The sequence below is a fragment of the Dendronephthya gigantea genome, unplaced genomic scaffold (genome assembly GCF_004324835.1).
Source record: "Dendronephthya gigantea isolate DGI-Jeju-01 unplaced genomic scaffold, DenGig_1.0 000015F, whole genome shotgun sequence".
Lineage (NCBI taxonomy): Eukaryota > Metazoa > Cnidaria > Anthozoa > Malacalcyonacea > Nephtheidae > Dendronephthya > Dendronephthya gigantea.
Window position 1 is genome coordinate 2,522,371 of NW_021163025.1, and position 17,433 is coordinate 2,539,803.

The window sequence follows — 17,433 nt, forward strand, 5'->3', positions numbered from 1 at the left end:
AAGCTGTGTTTCTAAACCATGTGTATTTATAATTGATTTACATTTCCAACTACTAAAGAATGTTGGGTTTTAGAATATGAACTAAAAAATAGAATTTTTTCATTTATTTCAATTTCTTGGTTCTTTCACATCCATTAATGTAACTCTACAAAACAAGCAAGCTTTTAGACTGCACAAATATATATTGGTACATAATTGAAAAACAACTGCAGTACTTTTTTCCTGCAGGATATTTACAAAATAAATAATGTTCTTAGTCTCAGCTAGCCTTCTTCTTCTTCGTCATCGCCTTCCTCTTTGACAATTGTGATACCTTAAAAAACATTCATCATCTCAGATTAGATAGAAGCAGTTTCAAACTATTTAAGTGGTCCAGGTAAGGGCAAAAACGTATTGATTCAGTTGCTCATAACTGGTGCAAGCATAATGATTCAGTTTCTCATAACTGGTGCAAGCATTAAGCATAGTGCAATATGAATATCACCATGTTTGTTTAAACTCACCATCAAGTTTTTTAAGATTTGGCAGTCTTCGTATCACCTCCGGTCGCCATGTGCCTTCTGCTGTCTGTTTCTCTTCAAGTGGGTTACCTGTGGTGTGCCAAATCATGCATTGGAACTATGATTGGAATGATGTCTGAACCATCATGAAACCTAGTAATAGCTAACTACAACTCACCAACAAGAATTAACTCTTGTAGCTGGGGTAAATCAGCCTGGAAAAGTTCAAACAAGATAATTATTAAACAAAGTAGTGTTGGTGGTATGAGCTATAATACCACTGGACACCTACTATCATGAATATTTTAATACTAGTGCTTACCAACTTTTGAAATTCATCAAATGATTTCACTTGATTGTTGGACATATATAAAACCTTAAAGCAAATCAAAGACTTTATGTTTATCTTTTCTGACGAATCTCTGCTGTCAGGCCATTTAAGGATCACTACCTTCAATTTCTTAAGAACACCAATTCCTTTCAGTTTCTCAATATTATTGTAAGAAATCCATAATTCTTGCAGCGTATCTGCTACAGCTTCCTTGAGTTAGAAAGACAATGACATTCTTAAGTTGTACGTCATTATATGACTGAAACACATATCTTATTACCAGGCCATTTAAATTTTTGATGTTGTTTCTTCCTAATGATAGTATTCTTAAATTTTCTAAAAGAGAAAGAGAAAGGAAGAAAGATGAGAATGTGAAAAGCTATGAAATGAAATGAAACTAAAAAATCGTTATATGTTGTTTTGCTTACTCAGTCCATTCAGATTAGCAATTTTCTCAATACAGTTTGTTGAAAGGGACAATTTCCTATAAGAGGATTCAAATGATTGGGTATTTTTTGTGGACTTTTTCTAAACCTGACTTAAAGAGGTTTACATGGCAAAGTAAACTACAAAAATTGTGTATTAAAAACTCTCTGTATATCACATACTCGCAGTTAGCCAATGTGGACAAGGAGGCATCCATTTTTTCTATGGGAGGATACTGTGCATAGAGTAATATTTCAGTCGACTCCGATGCTTTTTTCCCATTCTTTTCCTCCTGCAAATTTAGCTCATGTGAGTCGTGTTTACATTTCTGATATTAAAGGGAATCTACAGTTGCTCTTTTTCAAGACCTACCCATTTTGACAAGGCATCTTTAATCGTTGTTCCTTTATTCTATATTGTGCGATTACAAGAAGAAGATGAGATCATTCAGATATTGCTTTTTTTACCGTTCTATACACCATAAACAAGTGAATAACTTTGCTTCTGGCAACAAAACTTTCAGGTACAGTAAAATGATGAATAGATTAGCCAGGGAGGTTTAAAGAAACTATATCTATGATACCATAGAATAAAGGCTCTCATCTTACCATTGTAACGGTTTTTGTAGGAAAAAAGAACAAGAAAATCAACAATAAAGTAGTTTACATTTCAACCGTAAAATTTCTACAAATTATGGCTGCCAACGGTTGCCATGGAAATAGTTTCCACTTCCCAAGAGAGAATTTTCATTTTTCCTAATGTTTAAATGACTGGACATGACGTCATGGATTTTCCTTCACATTTCCGACCAAAGGTAGCGTTCCAGTAATCCAGTTCCTTTTCAGTGGGTTATATTTAATAATTATTTAACATTTTATATTTTTATGTAAGTGTCAAATTGTTGTTTTAAACTTTTAATGGTCAATTTTATTAGGTAACAAAGAATTTTACAAATTTGTCACATTGTCCTGGCTAAATTACTATTAGAATGTTGTTAATCTGTCATAATCTGTCAATCATCCTGTCATTCATTAGTTTTCTAATTACAATCTTGTTTGTCTTGCTAGGTTCTTCAACCTATGTGTAATGTAGCGTAATGCATTCCTAGTACAATGACGATGAACATCCATAAAATCTGTGGCGTTAATGGAAGTCTTGATTTGCTACAAGAAGGCAATATTTCATCTTGTTTCATTCAACTTTATCTCATTTGCCCTGTTCATGCCATCTTAGCTGCCATCAATGTCTACTACATTCGAAAACATCAAGAAAACCACGTTTGTACACTTGGACTAATCATCAAGTCAATCCAACTATTATCTGCGCTTGTTGTCCTAATAGTTGTTACCCAAATTGCTTGTTCATTATCTCAACTCCAAGATTACAATCCAGTATCCTACTATTTATCGTTAGCATTTATTGCATTGGCATGGTTTTTGACATCAATTTACATGCAACTGAAAAACAAGCCTTCATTTATTTTTTGCACATTTCTTATACTATCATGGGGCACAACAATTGCACAAACTTGTAGAATTATCATCCATAGTGAATCTAGTGAACACACTATGAATAACAAGCATCACAGAGTTGAAAATTATGGTTGTCTTGTTCGCCTTGTCTTGCAAACCTTAGCTGTGGTCATGTTGATGGTAGTACGGTTAAAATGGAATTCCAGTGGTGCTCCAAACAAACGTTTGCACACAGGTATTCAAGCTGAGGCCAGCGAAACAGACAAGCTGTTAGGTTCAGAGGATTTCCGTGTATATTACAGTGGTCTTTCAAAAGATTATCCATCAGAAGAGCTCCGTAAGGTTGATGAAAACTCTGGAATATTGTCAAGGACTATGTTCTGGTGGGTATACGAACTTATGAAGAAAGGTCTGGAAGACAAACTGAAAGTTGCTGAGGATTTGTATTGCCTGCCAGCATCATTGTCCACCAAACACATTGCAGAATCATTTCGAAGAATACTCCAAAAAATGCACAAGTCTCTAAACAGAAATGATCATGGGACATGCGGATCTGATGAAAAGAATAATGCGACAAAGTATTTATTGTTAAAGGCTCTGCATAAGGCATTTGGTGTGCAGTATTATTCAATTGGTATTTTGAAATTTCTTGGTGACTGTCTTGGGTTTGCTGGGCCATTGTTATTACATGCACTCGTCTCGTTTATGGAGAACAAACAGGTAAACATAATGCTGGACAGACAAATGGTTGAATGTAGGGAATGGGTTATTATATAATCTATGGTATTGATTATCTAGGAACCGATGGAACATGGATACTATTACGCTGCTGGGCTGTTTGCTTCTACTTTAGTTGGTGCATTCATTTCTGCACATTATGGATATCTTGTGAGTAGATAATATATGACACCTTTAGAGTTCTTCCTTTTTTCGTCAGCCAAGCTAGTCTGAAACACAGTGTAGAGTCAGAGAGAGCCAGAGAGAGTAAACCCTTCAGAGAGAGTCAGAGCCAGAGAGAATAAATCTCACATGAATTTAACTTGGCTTATGGTTCCTTCTTTATTACAAAGTGATGTTGAAGAGGTCGAACATAACATTAGTATTTTCTTCGTCCATCTTCCTTGGTGTTCATCAATGTCTGCTCTTGATTCTTAGGTGAATAAAGTTGGATTGAAGATTAGAGCTGCTGTGATAACGTCTGTTTATCACAAAACTTTGGCTGTTAAATCCACTGGTCTTTACTTGTTCTCAACTGGCGAGGTAGGCGCCGTAGGTCTGGAAAGAAACAATTCACATAAACGTGGTAATGCCAGTTCGGTCACAGCCGTAAATCACGATAATTTAGCTTCAATTGCCGTAGAAATAACCTGTAAAGTAAACCAGAGTTTAGGAAGAATTTCAAACGAACTATTATTGATCATGAACTCATCCGAGTCTGATTCCGAATTACCAACGGGAAAAATAGGAAAAACTGAGTTCTCGCGCACTTCAATTTTGTGAATCATTAGTTCATGCCTTCCACCAACAAATCTTTTTTTTAGGTGGTTAACTTCATGAGCACGGATACAGATCGTATCGTCAATTTTTGTCAAAGTTTTCATCAGTTTTGGAGCCTTCCTTTTCAAGTTGCGGTTTCTTTGTATCTGCTTCATCAACAGGTTCGTGAACGGCCTTGTTCAACTGGGTAATATCGTAAAAACTAAGCCAGGAATAGTAAGATTAACCGGCAGACAGTTGATTTTTTGAATGAAAAATTTTCAGGTTGGCTTATCGTTTCTGGCTGGATTGTGTTTTGCCATCCTACTCATTCCTATAAATAAATGTCTGGCTGTGAAAATACGGAAATATTCTGAAAACATGATGGAGAAAAAAGACGCAAGAGTTAAGGTTTGAGCCTATGAGGTTGTAAAACGATGAATAAATCTGTTGGTGAACTGTGTTGATCGTAGTTCGCAGATGAAGTGTATGGATAGGTCTTGTTTGTCTTTAGGTAATGAACGAAATTCTTTATGGTATTCGAGTGATCAAATTTTATGCTTGGGAAAGAATGTTCTCCTCAAAAGTTCATGAACTCAGGTATTCATTTCTTCTTTATTCATTCGTTTTATCAATTTCCATGTAAACCTATCAGAGACAAAGTACACATGCAACTGTAGTGTTTAAATATAACCTACACAGACAAGGACCACAACGTTTGAAACTGATTCTTTCTGAGAACTGGTTCGCTGTCACATCTCGTCATAGTGCTTAAAATATTTACACATATATATATCTTTGTTTTATTTTCAAGATCTGGGGAATTAAAGAATTTGAAAGGGATGAAATATCTAGATGCCCTGTGTGTATATTTCTGGGCTACAACTCCTGTGCTGATATCAATCTTGACATTCTGTACTTACGTCTTATTAGGAAACACATTGACAGCTGCCAAGGTAGTTTTATAATTGACTGGAACATATTTATCTTAAGTTTTCTTAAGGTCGGATTCAATTCACTTCTACAAGACAACAGACTATGAAACATCCATCAGAAGTGAATTAGATCCAACAAAATTGGGTCGTATAAACAGACCTTAAAATTAGCTAATAGCCACCTAGCCTATACCATGTCTAAATGGCATATCTTTCGCGTATTTGTTTGCTAACTTTCTCGTCAACTTCACAGGTATTCACAAGTATTGCTTTATTCAACATGTTAATATTTCCTCTGAACGTCTTTCCTTGGGTAATTAATGGTTTGATCGAGGCCTGGGTCTCGCTAAACCGGGTGAACAGGTTTCTAATTCTGGAAGAACTGGACTTGAAAGAATTTTACAGTTCAAGCATCGGAAATGGTAAAATGGATTCCAGAACAATGATTCTTCTAGAGGATGCTGATTTCACGTGGAACTCTGGTGGACTTGAGGCTGATCTGTGTTCAACTAAAAATGACGATGTTGGTCATTCAAATGATTTATTAAAACACAAAGAAAGTGATGGGAAAGCTGAAGAAAAAGTCGCTCATACACAGCCATTGCAGAAGATTAATCTATCTGCTTATCAGGTAATGAATGTGTTGTTTTCAACTGCAGTCATCAAGTTAATTATTGTTTAATTTTTTTCTCTCAAAGGGTCAATTCATTGGCGTTATTGGCCACGTGGGTTCTGGCAAGAGTTCTCTTCTCTCCGCAATTACCGCTGACATGGACAAATCGCAGGGCAAGGTATCTTTTATGTTTCTATTCGTCTTCATCTTTTCCCAGTTCTCTAACTTCCCTTCACTGTATTCTCTGTTTTCGTCTATCATAGGTTTATGTGGCTACGCTACAAGATGGTTTTGGACTCGCTAGTCAAGAACCATGGATACAACACGCTACTGTGAGAGAGAACATACTGTTCGGAAAGGCTTTTGATCGCAGCAAATACCAGGCAGTTCTAAAGGCGTGTGCCCTGGAGGAGGTGAGTTCTTAGGATGCAATGGTTTCCGTAGATCGCGAGAAATCTGCAGTTACAGCGAAGATAATGTGTTGTCAGTTCTGGTCCAAACAGTTTGCTTTTCTTTTTCAAAGGATTTAAAAATACTTCCTGCTCATGATCAAACAGAAGTAGGAGAAAATGGCGTTACACTTAGTGGAGGACAGAAGGCAAGAATCTCGCTGGCACGAGCAATTTATCAGGTATTAAATATAGATGATCCTTACTGCATGGACCTCTCACCTCTAGAAGTATCATAAAGCAGGTATCTGCTGCATCAATAAGAACTGATTCGTGCTGGAGCTTTGAAAAGGGAACAGTTTCAGAAGTTCAAAACTGATCGATCGCTTACATTTTTCAGGACAAAGAAATTTATCTTCTGGATGATCCATTAGCCGCAGTTGATACTCACGTCGCCTCACACATCTTCACACATTGCATTATGGGTGTTCTTAAACATAAGACCAGAATTCTTTGCACGCATCATTGGAAATACCTACATGATGCTGACGTGATTGTTGCCATGGAGCACGGGAAAGTGGCTTGTAATGGTTTCCCGAATGAAGTTTTGAAGAAAACTACTTGGATCAGTAAAATGTCAGTCAGCGGTATGTTTAGTGCGAATTTTGTCGCACATTCTGTTGGGGAGAGAGTTTTGGGAGGCGAGATTTTTAGGGTTTCATCATCGTAGTAAATGTTGCGTGGTGGTTAGGGACTGAGTATTACTGTGTTCATTTTCAGTTGACGGAGAAGAAAATGTTGAAATTAGCGAAAGAAAGTTGAAGAAAATCTTTCTGATCCAGGTTTAGTTGAGGAGGAAGAAAAAGATGTTGGTGTTGTAAAATACGATGTTTATCGTTCATACTGGCAAGCCGCTGGTGTCTGTTTGACAATCAGTATCTTACTCTCTTTGTTTCTAATGCAAGGTGAGCACTGGCCGGGTGTCAGTCAATCAGCTCTTTGCCTTAGGTTGGATTCCTACCTAGCTAATCTGGTTTGACTCGACCAAACAAACACGGTACTGTTATACCTGTATCTCGTTCCAGCCTCTCGTAACATCAGTGACTGGTGGCTGGCTTACTGGATCTCTCACGACAAACATTCCCAATCCACCAATGATACGTCTTCATATGGTCACGTGCTCTGGCCACCTCACGCGTCCAGTGAAGTCCACAGCGACCCTGAGGTTCTTCACGCCACTCATCTTAGGATCAAGACTGGAAGTTTAACATTTTACCTCGTTGTTTACGGAGGAATAGCTTTTGCAAATACGGTGAGAAGATAACTTTGAAAACATATAATTTAATATTATTATATGGCATTCTTATTACCATCTTTGGTCATCCTAAATGTGCATTCTTCCTCTAGGTTTTTACGTTTTTTAGAGCGTTTCTCTTCGCCTACGGCGGAGTAAAGGCCGCCCAGGTTATTCACGAGAAACTTTTGAAGAGTATCCTTGCAGCACCCGTGTCATTCTTCGACGTAACGCCGGTAGGGAACTTGAGTGAAATACACAAAATTATGATAAGTCGAGTTTCTCCATGAAAAACACTGTGTAACTTTATTCCTTAGATTGGGCGTGTGGTGAACAGATTCTCGTCTGATACAGTAAGCAATGGTTTATCACTATAACCATTTCTGCATGTCTGACTTTATTTCTGTCATCCGTTGTGTCTTTCTTCACCTCCAGGATCAACCATCTTTGTATCATTTTTTCTAGTATTCTATCGATGATTCTCTGCCATTTATGATGAACATATTTCTGGCTCAGTTGTTTGGTGTCGTTGGTACAATATGTATTACATGTTATGGTCTCCCATGGTTTTTACTAGTTCTTATTCCCCTCTCGCCTTTTTTTACTTCAAGATTCAGAATTACTACAGAAAGACATCCAGGTATGGACCGCCATCAATCGCTAACCTGGTTGTCACATCTGACTCTAACACCTTGAAGTTTTTTTGTTTATTTTTCAGAGAGGTCAAGCGTTTCATGACCGTTACTCTTTCTCCAGTCTACGCGCATTTCTCGGAAACCTTGAATGGCTTGCCGACCATCCGTGCGCTCAGGGCCTCGGAACGATTCCGGGTCGAGAATGAGAAGAGACTAGAACTGAATCAACGCGCAAATTTTTCTGGTAAGGCAGGAATGTGCAAATGTCGAGAAATCAGGATTGCGTCAGCGCGGAGCTCAATTATTTTCCTCTTCATAGGTCTAGCGGCGTCACAGTGGTTGAGTTTACATCTTCAAATGCTTGGCGTTGCTATGGTTACTTGCGTCTCGTTTATTGCTGTGTTGGAACATCACTTTAGCTCAGTTGATCCAGGTCAGTTATTAATTGACAAAATTGAGTGACTGCATTGATTAAACTGGATGGATCAGTCACTTATACTCTCAGCCAGCGTCTTTCAAAATGTGCTTCCACTTTTCTTCCAGGTTTGGTTGGTCTCGCTATTTCCTACGCTCTAACGATAACGAATCAACTCTCAGGTCTCGTGACGTCATTCACTGAGACCGAAAAACAGATGGTCAGCGTAGAGAGAGCAATGCAGTATGTCAGCGGCGTTCCACATGAAGTTGATGGACTCTGCATTGTAAGTGCGAGTGTTGCTTCCTTCTTGCCTGCCCGCCCGGTGGCTTTACATGCAGGCTGACCACCCTTGGTTATACAGTATTACGTCACCGTCCTGCCAATCATTTGAAGTTGACTCATCTTCCTTATATAGCCTCCGTTATCTTGGCCAAATCAAGGAAAAATTACCTTCAATAACGTTTCGCTTATTTACAGGTACGATTGACGTTAAATTATAGCTATATACGATTTTCATGCCGACAACAAAACCAGTTTGACCATTTAAATACTTCCTGTCTGAAAAGCGTAATTGCAATTAATGAAATGATACAAAGAAATGTTTAGCGGCGAGGAACCAACTCAACGAAGAAGAAACTTTTTTTCTGTGAACATTCCTGCCTCGCATTGATCAGGGTCTAAATTCCACTTCTTCTTTTCTTGATGTCTTTGAGAATATCATTTCAGAGTTTCCACTAAACAATTTCGTCTTTTCTTTCTCCTTGAAATTGGGCGCAGGCTTCACCGCCTGTCGTTCTGATGTATGTGATCTCGGGCAATACAACAACAATATCCGTTTTCGTAAAGTTTGAGCTAATAGCAAGACTCGTGCCATCGAATCTATAGTAAATCTCATACGTCAAGGAGAGTTGTCTGACATTTCGGCCCCTATATCAATGAATTGAAGTATTTTGAACCCTAACTTGGCCTTTCATGTGTGTTCAAATCCTTTTCCTAATTCATAGGGATTGATATTAAATGTCTCTTTGAAACCATTCCCTGTCAACACTTTGATTAGATAATAGATTAAGCGTTCATTTTTAGAACTCGTTTGCTTTGAAATTCTATACTTGAATGATAAGATAAACAAATGTCCTCAGCTGGCCTCAATTTTAGGATTTTTTTACAACTTTTCATCCCCACTGACTAGCCATGTGGTCACTTTCTTGGATTTTAATTAAACTTTCGTCCCTCCCACTCCTTTGGAGAGATTCGGATTCAGAAACAGCAAGTCCAGCAAAGAGCTGTCTTCCTGTTTAAACATAAGTCAATTGATAAGCTCAAAAACTCCTGAAGGATCACGTCTCTTTTTTTTCAAGCTTTTTGATTCATTCTGATTCTGTCAAAGCTTTTCTTCTTCAAAAAAAACTAATTAAGCGTTAAAACACAACTACTGTGGTCTCTTTTAATAGTTGCTTCTAAATCTTATAATAAAGCTTATAATATCTTCTATCATGCGTAACATTGCCACCCGGAGAATCGAAAAACTCATTAAATAGTCGCCGACAGCTAAATCATGTTCGTTCGAGTTGTGTCTTGTCAGTGCAGCCTGTGCAGGAGATTGTTTTTTCAAAGTTACGCAATACAAACAGTATCTTTTGTGTGTCACATCTTGACGCGTTCCTGAAGTGCTGTTAAAATAATATCACATTTTTACAGTCATTATCATTATTGATGTGTTTATGGAACCTGCTATATTTATCATTCCCTAGCTGCCCTGGCTGGCTTCGCGCCATTAATTCTGTCATCAAACTGCTTGAGGTTCCTAAAATCTTTGCCGTTGACAGGAATGGTCAATATCTCAAGTGCCTGCCTTATCACATGAGTCATTCGAACTGTAATATACGTAAGATAATGGAAACCAGATCTTCGAATATGTGAACATATTTAACCTCCCCTAAATCTGTCTGTGGAACTCTCAGCGAAAGCAAAGAACTCGAAGAACAATATATTTCGGAAAAATGAGCAATAGATTAGAGATCAATCTTAAATATAATTATGTGGTTCTATATTGTTGGGGCTTTCTGCTTTGAGACACGCTAGCCCACGGACACTGCAGGGTGTCAGTCTGAAATCTTATATCTTCACTTCCATGTCTGTGGATATAGTATACTTGAATCTTAGAAACGCTTTCTTATGGTATCACATTTTTCAGACTTATGTTCCAAAGATTTTTCTACGATTTTAGCTGATTTACAATCGTATTCTTTAAATCTTCCTAATACAGATCATCTTCCGTTGTTTGCCCGGAATTAACCTCAAGAAGGATACCATTTGCATTTTCTATATCGGCTTTAGAAGGTCTAATCGATGTATCATGATAAATCATCTTTTAATGATACTTGCATCGTTTAAAAACAACAACCATACGTATAATATGATATTCAGACTGCGTGTAAACACTACTAGTTGTATTTTCAAGCTTTTCATATTGCCTGGAATCGGTACTTTGCTGAAACTATTAATATCAGGTAGAATAATGTCTGTAGGAGTCTTTTGTCTAAGCAACAAGGCACAGGGTGTTTCGCTGTCGTTTTTAACTTTGATGTTCTGCGCTACTGAGTTTGAATGGTCTGTTGTGTGTGGAATTTCTTTGAGATTGGTCGTAATCGCACATTTTTCTTTGTTGCCTTGTAAGTTCTTTGTCTTGCGCCAATAAACGAGTGTCTCTGTTGGCGAGTGTTGAGTTTCTTGTAGTTGTATAGAACCAGGTGCTTCGTACCGCGAGGTTTAGCCTCAATTGCTTTGAAAGGAGCCTTCTAGAATATTTATATTCAATATTTTGCTGTTATTTTTAACAAACAAATCATTCAAATCATTCATTTGTCAGTATAAATGCTTTTTTTAGCGCCTCTTTTTAACGTTTACCTAACTGATATGCAAACTGTTGTTTACCAGCTTCTTTGACACGCAATATAGTGTCATCTTCTGCATGTGAAACTCGTCATTTCACAACTCAGGGTATCTGTGGCATAGTCTTACCAAGACCACCTCGTAACATTTCACCTCATAAAGTATCATTTCATTAAGATATTACGAATGACGTATATTTTTGTCGCAAAATTTCAAAAAAAATGTTTTTCCTGTCTACTGCGGAAACTGTACAAATATTTAATATCATATATTGATATACATTTGCTGATTTCTCTCTTCCATCATGAATTGTTAAAAGTTGTTTGTGGATAAAGTTGAGAGGAGTTATAACGATAGACTCGTTTTCAATCAATCGTTGCAAATATCCTACAGATAATCTCCTATGAGTTATGAAGGATTTGTTTGTCTCATAATATTGCTGACCGGCTGATATTAGATGTTTTTACGATAAAAAGAAGATTTTGAACAAAGATTTTTGACTCTTCTTAGAGCTATTTACATTTTAAACCATGCAGTTGCTATACTCTTAGTAAAGAAATTTGCCAAGTTATACAAAGAATGATTTATTAATTAATTTGTTATTTCTCTCTTCCCTTGGCGTTAAATGTTTTTTAATAGACATAATTTAAATTGATAAGGTAAAAGAAAAAGTCGGCAGGGAGAATACCTTGTGCTATAAGTAGTCATTCAATTGATACAAAAACGTTTGGTAATTTATTAAGGTAGGCTGCATCACAACTGCACAAGCCGACAATGTTGGCAAAATTTCGCGCGACAAATTAGGTATTGGGTATTAGAGGATCGAAATCTTCCCATATAAGTTGGACTTAATCACTAGTTTATGGTAGCGCGCGTCTAGTAAATCTGTATAAATCTCACAGTCTCTTGATAAAAGCGTTATGAGTTATGTAATATGTAAAATTTGCATTAAATACTAGATTATTCTGCGCCGGTATAGATGTAAATCTGAAATCTCTGTAGGGAAATGTTCGGCCTTGTTATCTTCTAGGATTAGGCCCAACGAAAACATTGTTCATCAAAATGTTTGTCAATTTTGAACCTCGGTGATCTCTGTATTGACTCAAAAAGTTATTCTGGTCTTTAATTATACGTTCACTCCACACAAGGATAACTTGATGCGACAGAGGTATTGTCCTTCAGGGACCGAGTTGACTTAGATAAGATTAAGAGCCTCAAGTGTGCTTTGAACCAACGAATCAAAAACGCCGAAGATTGGGAAATGAATATTTACACTTCCGAGTGATTGGCATGAATTAAGTTTGTGGAGTTTATAAATGGAAATTATTCATAATTATAACAATTCTACCCAACAAAATACACCATGAAGATTCACTATGAAAAGTTTATTGCACACTCTTTTCTACTTTCTTCTACAAAACACATTTCGTCTTGAATCTAATTCATGCTTATTTACAACACGTACAATATCAATACGCATATATGATGTCCATCTATGTTACATCTATACCTTCAAACATTTTAAATCTATTATACAATTCCAATATAAACAAACACCTTTTGGGTATCAAGTATCTACAAATTCCAATTCTTTATACACATTTACGTATATACAAATATATATATATATATTTAGTTCTATTTTCAGTGAATACTCAGGATAATTTTATTAATCTAAATAAAGTGTATATTGTCGATGAGAAGTCTGCGGTCTTTCGCAAAGCGTTTCTCTCTATAGTTCTATATCGACAAGAAAATCCGAATTACAAGGCTTTGATTTCTATTATACCAATATATACAGAACGTGGCGTTGTTTGACCAGCAATGGTAGGTTTTTTAAATGCGGGTAATTCTTCATTTTGAAGATTGGTTGGGCCGACTATTAGCACATGATTCAAGGTAATTAACATGCATGTGGATTGTTTTCTATTGTCAAACACCGCATACAAAAGCTATCTACATTTGTACAATATATATATGAACAATTTTGCGTCGATGCGTTCAACGATTTTGTGCATTTGATTCTTCTAAAGGAACTATAATTCTGTTCTTGCGATCTTCTTCATATGTTCCCATATATATTGAGCACAACATTCATTCGTGAATTACCATTCAACGATGCTCGCTGAGATCTCAACAGCCAAGCTGTAGTTTGTCCTTTTCAAGCAATAACTTGTTAAAACAGGTTTAATTTTGGCACGCTTTGGCATTGTCGATATTTCAGAAGAGCGCCTGGTTTTCCCTGGCATTAATCCAAGTTATATTCTGACTCTTGTAAACAGGTCTTGGCAAAAAGCAATGACCGTATCGTGAGGTCAGATACAAGATATATGATCTCTTCTCTTGCTGTGCCCAAATATTCGAGATGACAGTAATTCTTTAAGGCATTTCCGAATATTGGTTGTATAGGTTCCTGGGCAGCTAAATAAGTACATAAAGAAGTCAAACTTAGATGAACTTTTTCTGCAAATCGGGGCTGAAACAACGCTCTTTCGTTAGTTCCCATCTTCTCCTATACCATTGTCTCTGTTGGAGTGTCGTATTAAATATCCTTTTTGTGGGTTATTTCGTCGTATATTCTAGGGAGAATCCATAGCTTGAGTACTATCGATCTTCGGTTTTAATATATTGTTTATACCAATCTTTCTGGAAGAGGTTACTCCATATATGTAGATTTTGTGAATCTGATCCTAGCGAGTTCATGGGAATTACTCAAGCATTTTGCTTTGGTGTGAAAATTGTTCATGTGTCCTAGGTCTATCAAAGTCTGCGTATCCGTGAGCTGTAAAACGTTTCCAGATTTGTATTCTTTTACAGAGCTTTCAGGTCGATACAAGTTAGTCATAAAACCAATTACTCAGTTCCTATCTTGTTTTGAGCTTCGAGATTTGCGACTACCTCTGCGGGCGAAGTGTCCCTCGTTCATAGCTCTCTCTCTATGCAAACTGCTCAAGTCAACCGCCGGTTCCTGGGCATCCTCTGCATGTTCTTTGATTTCCTCTAAACTTGGATTAAAATATCGCAACACTCTCGATTTTCTTCTTTTTCTGCTGTTCTGAGCAACTTTCTTCAACGCAACCTCCATGCTCTGTGTCAAACACTCAATCTCGATTTGAGAGAGAAATCGACTCGAATCCATTGCGAGGTAATTTTTGCTGTGGAAATCCTCAGCCATTGGCAGAGGAAGATCTTGTATTACTTCCATAATGAAACTCGTGCTATTTTATGAAATGTTTCTGTATTGAATTTGTATTGTTATCTGACTGAAGACTCCTACAGCACTCCCCTTAGGAGGGGTGTCACATGACCTGTCTAGGGTGGCGTTTTTGATTGGTTGATGTCCAAGGACCTCAGAGAGGCGTGCTAGATGACTGATGCATGATTGAGTGACAGTTGACACCAGCTGACCTGCTTAGCTATTTATATTCCACACAATGGATAGATGATTGACTTTCGCGTCATAAAACAACGTATGCACCTCACCGCATTTCTTTGTTTTGCTTATTGTCTCTTTTAATGTTTTTGCTTGCACTTCTAGTATTGATCTTTTCACGAACTCTCTTGGCAGTCTTGTGTCTACCAGCAGGGGTGTACCACAAAGGGTTTACCTTCACAAATTAAGCTATTCTTAATCACAATCCTTTATACGCCTGGTTTTAAAAATTCCGTGTTTACGCTCCCCTGTGTTCAACGTAATGCTTAGACATTTAAATTAGTTTATATATATATTATTCTGTAGATTAAGATTGTCGTTAAGTTGACAATTATGCCATGAAATGAATTTATTAAATCTCCGTGCTTGCATCATTCACCGCCAAGTTTTCTGAATTTCGCCAAATCGTGTGTCGTCTGTCAGGCGTCCGAAGACACAGCAGTAAATTCGTAGAGACAATGTATGACTTGTGGTGTTGAGTGGAACCAAACTGTGAGAGATCCAAACAGGAATTTCAAATATAGTTAGGAGTCAACGTAATTAAAGGGGGATGTGAGGGCGCAATTTACTCTGCGTTAAGTGGTTATAAATCCCTCTGTATATATCAATTACTACTCAATACGAATGCTTGAAAACAACTTGGCATTTCCACACTTGATATTACGCTTCATCGTCTTGTTTTTCATCAACTAAATATTCTAAATATTGTGCTAACATTTTTAATTTAAATTCTAAGAATTACTAAAATGCACTCACTCAGGTGTTTTTTTAATATCAATCGAAATTTCGGTGCTTCCCCGATGAAACAAAATATGAAACCTCATCAATTCTTATCATTTAGATGAGTTAAGTTCCTCTACTTCTATGGCCATGACAACCTCATAAATATTGTCTCTTACCTCGATGCTTCATTGCCCATATTGGGTGGGAGTTCTTTGTCGTGCCAAAATAGGTCGGGCGAGTACTCAATACATTGATTTTTTAACTTTTATTTTAGGCCAGGTCTCCCGCCAGCATTACGTCAAGTAACGTTTGAAACTCTGCCAAATGAGAAAGTAATTATACGTTTATCCAAATAAATCGATTTCCGTGAATAGATGAATCCGACTGGCGACTGCAATTTTCTGTAATCGCTGTTGGAGTTTTCCTCTGGTAAATCGTAAATTTTATAGAATTTGTTTGGGATATGCGGGGGAATTGAAAGCAGTGATTAATCCTGAGCTTATTTTACCCTTGTATTCGTTACAAATTCTTTAAAACCTTGGATTGACCTGTTTAAAATTCCAACTGTCATAACCCAAGCATTAACAGAGGAAAATATGCGTAACGAGTATTCTCGTTTTTTTAGATTGGAATTGTTGGTCGAACAGGATCTGGGAAGTCCAGTTTATTTCTTGTTCTCTTTAAGATTGTTAGCCTTCAAAGCGGTCATGTTACAATAGACGGTCTTGATATTGCAACATTACATTTAGGAAGATTAAGGTAACGCCAATCTCTCCGTGTGTTCTCCGTGGGCGTCTCGCGTGATTTAGTCCATCAATTTCCTCTTTGTCATCGCTATTTTTAGGTCATCTCTGGCGATTATTCCACAAGACCCGTTCCTCTTTTGTGACAGTGTGAGGAAGAATGTCGACCCAACAAATCAAGTAAGAGGATCACCCACCCTTTTCATGATTATTTAGCGGTCCAAAATCCACTCGGTATAACCCATATATCCACATTTTATTATAGTTTGACGACGCTCAGTTATGGCATGTTCTTGACTGTTGTTACCTTAAACAAGCAGTTCTTGAACTAGGTACTTTCTTAGTCTATCTTTCGCCTTCCTGATGGGCGTTTCAATAATTCACTTCGCAATTTCAACATTTCGCAATTGTCTTATAACAATTTCACCTCGCCGGAAAAAGAAAGAGACTCGTTTCGAATCTACCGAAAGACAACTTTTTGTAAAGTTTCATATTCTTCTGAAATACATTCTTCTTCAGGGGGACTCGAAGCAAATGTGGGTGAACGCGGTCGTAATCTTTCTTGTGGCCAAAGGCAATTGATATGTCTTGCAAGAGCTTTGTTGACGAAAGCAAAGGTAGTGTTGTTATTATCTCGAGTGTAACAATTAAGTCATTTGCCTTCTTTTGAACATGGATCAAATATTTGTTTTTAGGTTTTGTGTATTGACGAGGCAACTGCAAGTGTGGATTTTGAGACGGATAAGTTGATTCAAAAGGCGATACGGGATGAATTTCAGTCAAGTACTGTTCTTACTATAGCGCACAGGTGAGGTGTGACCAATACACCTACGACAACATTGATTATTGAAGCTAACTTGGTCTTAACCTACCCTTTTTTTTAAACTATTTTGTTTTCAAGAATTGAGACAATCTTGGACAGTGATCGTGTGCTGGTGATGGACAAGGCTCAAGTCGCAGAATTCGGCCCTCCTGACGAATTACGAAGAAATAAAGACTCGTTATTTTCAACTTTAATAAACGAGACGTACTAACGGAAGATTGCTTCCAATTTTTAGGGATGATAAATGTAAAGCAGTTAGAATTCTAAAATTTATATTAATAAATGCAAAAATGGCTTTATGTTTATTTATATATCTAGAGAAAATAAAGA

At 37.2% G+C, this 17,433-nt stretch overlaps 2 protein-coding genes across 2 annotated transcripts; one reads left to right on the forward strand and one right to left on the reverse strand.

Moving 5' to 3' along the window:
• Positions 1-88: 88 nt before the first annotated feature.
• On the reverse strand, positions 89-1,957 carry LOC114520043 (dynein light chain 1, axonemal-like). The gene is made up of 10 exons (XM_028540242.1): positions 1,866-1,957; positions 1,630-1,668; positions 1,440-1,549; positions 1,260-1,315; positions 1,112-1,167; positions 952-1,041; positions 823-876; positions 679-715; positions 504-590; positions 89-313 (listed from the first exon to the last, which is right to left on the reverse strand). The coding sequence occupies exons 1-10, from the start codon at positions 1,866-1,868 to the stop codon at positions 264-266; spliced, it is 582 nt and encodes a 193-aa protein (XP_028396043.1). The 5' UTR covers positions 1,869-1,957; the 3' UTR covers positions 89-263.
• Positions 1,958-2,071: 114 nt separating this feature from the next.
• On the forward strand, positions 2,072-17,431 carry LOC114520201 (multidrug resistance-associated protein 7-like). The gene is given in 30 exon segments (XM_028540428.1): positions 2,072-2,143; positions 2,325-3,449; positions 3,528-3,617; positions 3,885-3,989; positions 4,271-4,387; positions 4,491-4,616; positions 4,720-4,805; positions 5,020-5,161; positions 5,394-5,771; positions 5,839-5,931; positions 6,017-6,166; positions 6,277-6,384; positions 6,543-6,782; positions 6,951-7,107; positions 7,228-7,454; positions 7,550-7,672; positions 7,754-7,789; positions 7,902-8,018; positions 8,021-8,076; positions 8,155-8,315; positions 8,391-8,504; positions 8,615-8,772; positions 8,905-8,966; positions 15,812-15,869; positions 16,163-16,296; positions 16,382-16,460; positions 16,546-16,612; positions 16,800-16,897; positions 16,976-17,088; positions 17,182-17,431. Coding segments are annotated over 29 exon segments (4,608 nt in total). The 5' UTR covers positions 2,072-2,143; positions 2,325-2,369; the 3' UTR covers positions 17,315-17,431.
• The last annotated feature ends 2 nt before the right edge of the window (positions 17,432-17,433 follow it).

Coding starts and splice junctions, on each gene's coding strand:
- LOC114520043 (XM_028540242.1), bottom strand. Junction 1,042..1,111: donor TCAAAAATTTAAATGGCCTG/GTAATAAGATAT, acceptor TTCTAACTCAAG/GAAGCTGTAGCAGATACGCT. Junction 877..951: donor GTGTTCTTAAGAAATTGAAG/GTAGTGATCCTT, acceptor ATTTGCTTTAAG/GTTTTATATATGTCCAACAA.